Consider the following 2346-nt stretch of genomic DNA (forward strand, 5'->3'; position numbering starts at 1 on the left):
AATACTTCAGCTATTAAACGCGCAATGGAATTTCATTATAACCGTGGTGAGAGAAGAACATGTTTAATTGGTAAAAATAATTTAAGCCCTACAGTTATATATATACTTTTTGATATGTTTATGTATTATATAAGTTATTATGTTTATGTTTATGGATTTTAGGTGACGCTGGATATCCATTAGAGCCTTGGCTGATGACTCCATTGGCGCATTATCCCGAATGGAGTAGACAGTATCAATATACTTTAAAATTATGTAAAGCACGCAACATTGTCGAAAGGTTTTTCGGTGTATTAAAGGCAATATGGAGATGTCTATCGTCCCAGCGTGTTCTCATGTATGCACCAAATATCGCTGTACAAATTGTCAATGCATGTGCTATTTTACATAATATGCGCTTGCATTAGAGATTACCTATTGATGTATAAATTGAAAATGCACATGAACCTGCACCTGCGTACCATTTGAACAATGCAGAAATAGAAGCAGAACTTCGGAGAGGACCTCGCGCGGTAGCACAACGTATTCAAAATCAATTAATGCTGGAATGGTTTCCTAATTATCGTAGGGCAGATGAGCACGTAAGATAATAAATCACATTCGGTTATATATGTATGAACGTGTGTGTATGGAGGATATATCTAAAATAAATTGGCAAAATAATCTTATATTTTAACATCGTCAACGTTGTTAAGTAGAGGCATAAAATTTTATTTAATCGGTTGTATCATCCTGGATAAGATATGAATAAGACGAGAAATCAAATAAGAATGAGTAGTATTATAGTAGTGCGGATTAAGAAATATTATTATTAAATATATTATTAACCCTAGAATCCATGACTGGGGTCGATTTCGACCCCAGGCGAACTTTGAACTACGCTCCTGAGCTAGCGAGTGACATTATCGACTCAGGACCTGAACCATAATTCATTTCAACTTTCTAAAAGTAGGGTTATGTCGGGCGCAGCGTTAGTTGTTCGCTAGCAGTGAAGTAGCACAGTCGTAAAGCGGGCGTGGGGTCGATATCGACCCCAGTCGTGACTTGCCGTTTGAGTTTCGTCACGGTAAGCTAATTTTATTTTTTCGCTAGAATCAATATATATCATGTATTATTACGTAATCTGAGCATAAATAGTCATAAATATTATTTAAGACGAAATATCACACAATTTAGTCGGTAAAAATCCCGTTGCCTAAGAAGATTGACATTTCGCAGAAAATGGCTGGGCGATATAATGTTTCATTTTTTTCATATTTTTTACTATTTTGTATCAAATAAAAATGAAATAATACTTAAAATACAATTTTTTATGGTTTTTTCATCGACTTTTTCCGTATTTCAACTTTGCGAATTTCTTCATCTTTATAGTCCCAAATAAATATACTTTTTGAACAGAACATAGCGATGACAATTTTTTTCTAATAGTCTAATGTGTCCTCTTTAAAACCCCGTTTGAAATTTTAAAATCGGTTGATTACAAAAAAAGATACAAATTTTTGTTTAAAAAAAGAGGTTTTTGCTGATTTTCTGCGTTTTTCAGTCTTTAAATGGATTTTTCACTAACTAAACTTGAGTAAAATTAAATTTACCGTATACCATTCTCTTCGTTATTAAAAAACGAAGAAATTCATGTAGGTTTAAAGGCCCTTTATTTCTGTAGGACCGGTTTTACGATCAAATAAAGCGTGGGGTCGATATTGCCCCCAGTCATGGATTAGAAGGTCAAAAAAATGTATCATGGATTCTAGGGTTAAGTTAAGAAATATTATTTAATGTATCTACATTATTATTATTGCACATACATAAATACTTATAACATAATTATTAAACGTATCTTAATGTAAAAGTATCTTAATGTGTTTACTTTAATCTCTCCAGAATAATCTCCAGTAAATGCGTTTGTCGTTCTCCATTCTCAGCCATTATGTTAATCGCTTCGCTTATTTTCATCACAGCTTCAGCTAATGTCTGTCAATTACAAATTAAAATTAAATTACATAACATTGAAATTAATTTATATAACATTAAATTATTAATAATTAATTAACATGGATACTAACGTGCATTGCATCTACATGTTTATTTGCGATGTCTGCAAATTCTTTTCGAGCTTCAGAATAGTGTGAATCTAACCGTGTGACATTATCTGCAAACATTTATGATTATTATACACACACTGACACACATACATGCACGCACACGTCGCCACGTGCCTGAGTACATGTGTAACAACTTCTACTTCAAACTTGTTGACAATTACGCTATACTTACGTTTCATGCTTGATTCTTCTTTATTTTTTTTATTTGATTTCTTATTGAATGAGTTTTGCGGTGGTAGTTCTT

General features: G+C 32.7%; 1 protein-coding gene across 3 annotated transcripts; it reads left to right on the top strand.

The window, feature by feature from the left end:
- Nucleotides 1–6: 6 nt before the first annotated feature.
- Nucleotides 7–821, top strand: LOC112462804 (putative nuclease HARBI1). Of its 3 annotated transcripts, XM_025028836.1 has the most exons (3): nucleotides 7–70; nucleotides 163–337; nucleotides 410–821. In XM_025028836.1, the coding sequence occupies exons 1-3, from the start codon at nucleotides 25–27 to the stop codon at nucleotides 426–428; spliced, it is 240 nt and encodes a 79-aa protein (XP_024884604.1). In that variant the 5' UTR covers nucleotides 7–24; the 3' UTR covers nucleotides 429–821. The 3 variants fall into 3 exon arrangements, with proteins under 3 accessions (XP_024884604.1, XP_024884602.1, XP_024884603.1); XM_025028834.1 differs by having other exon boundaries at nucleotides 163–821; XM_025028835.1 differs by having other exon boundaries at nucleotides 7–46; nucleotides 163–821.
- The last annotated feature ends 1525 nt before the right edge of the window (nucleotides 822–2346 follow it).

Source organism: Temnothorax curvispinosus, unplaced genomic scaffold, assembly GCF_003070985.1.
Source record: "Temnothorax curvispinosus isolate PA1 unplaced genomic scaffold, ASM307098v1 QBEX01012770.1, whole genome shotgun sequence".
NCBI lineage: Eukaryota > Metazoa > Arthropoda > Insecta > Hymenoptera > Formicidae > Temnothorax > Temnothorax curvispinosus.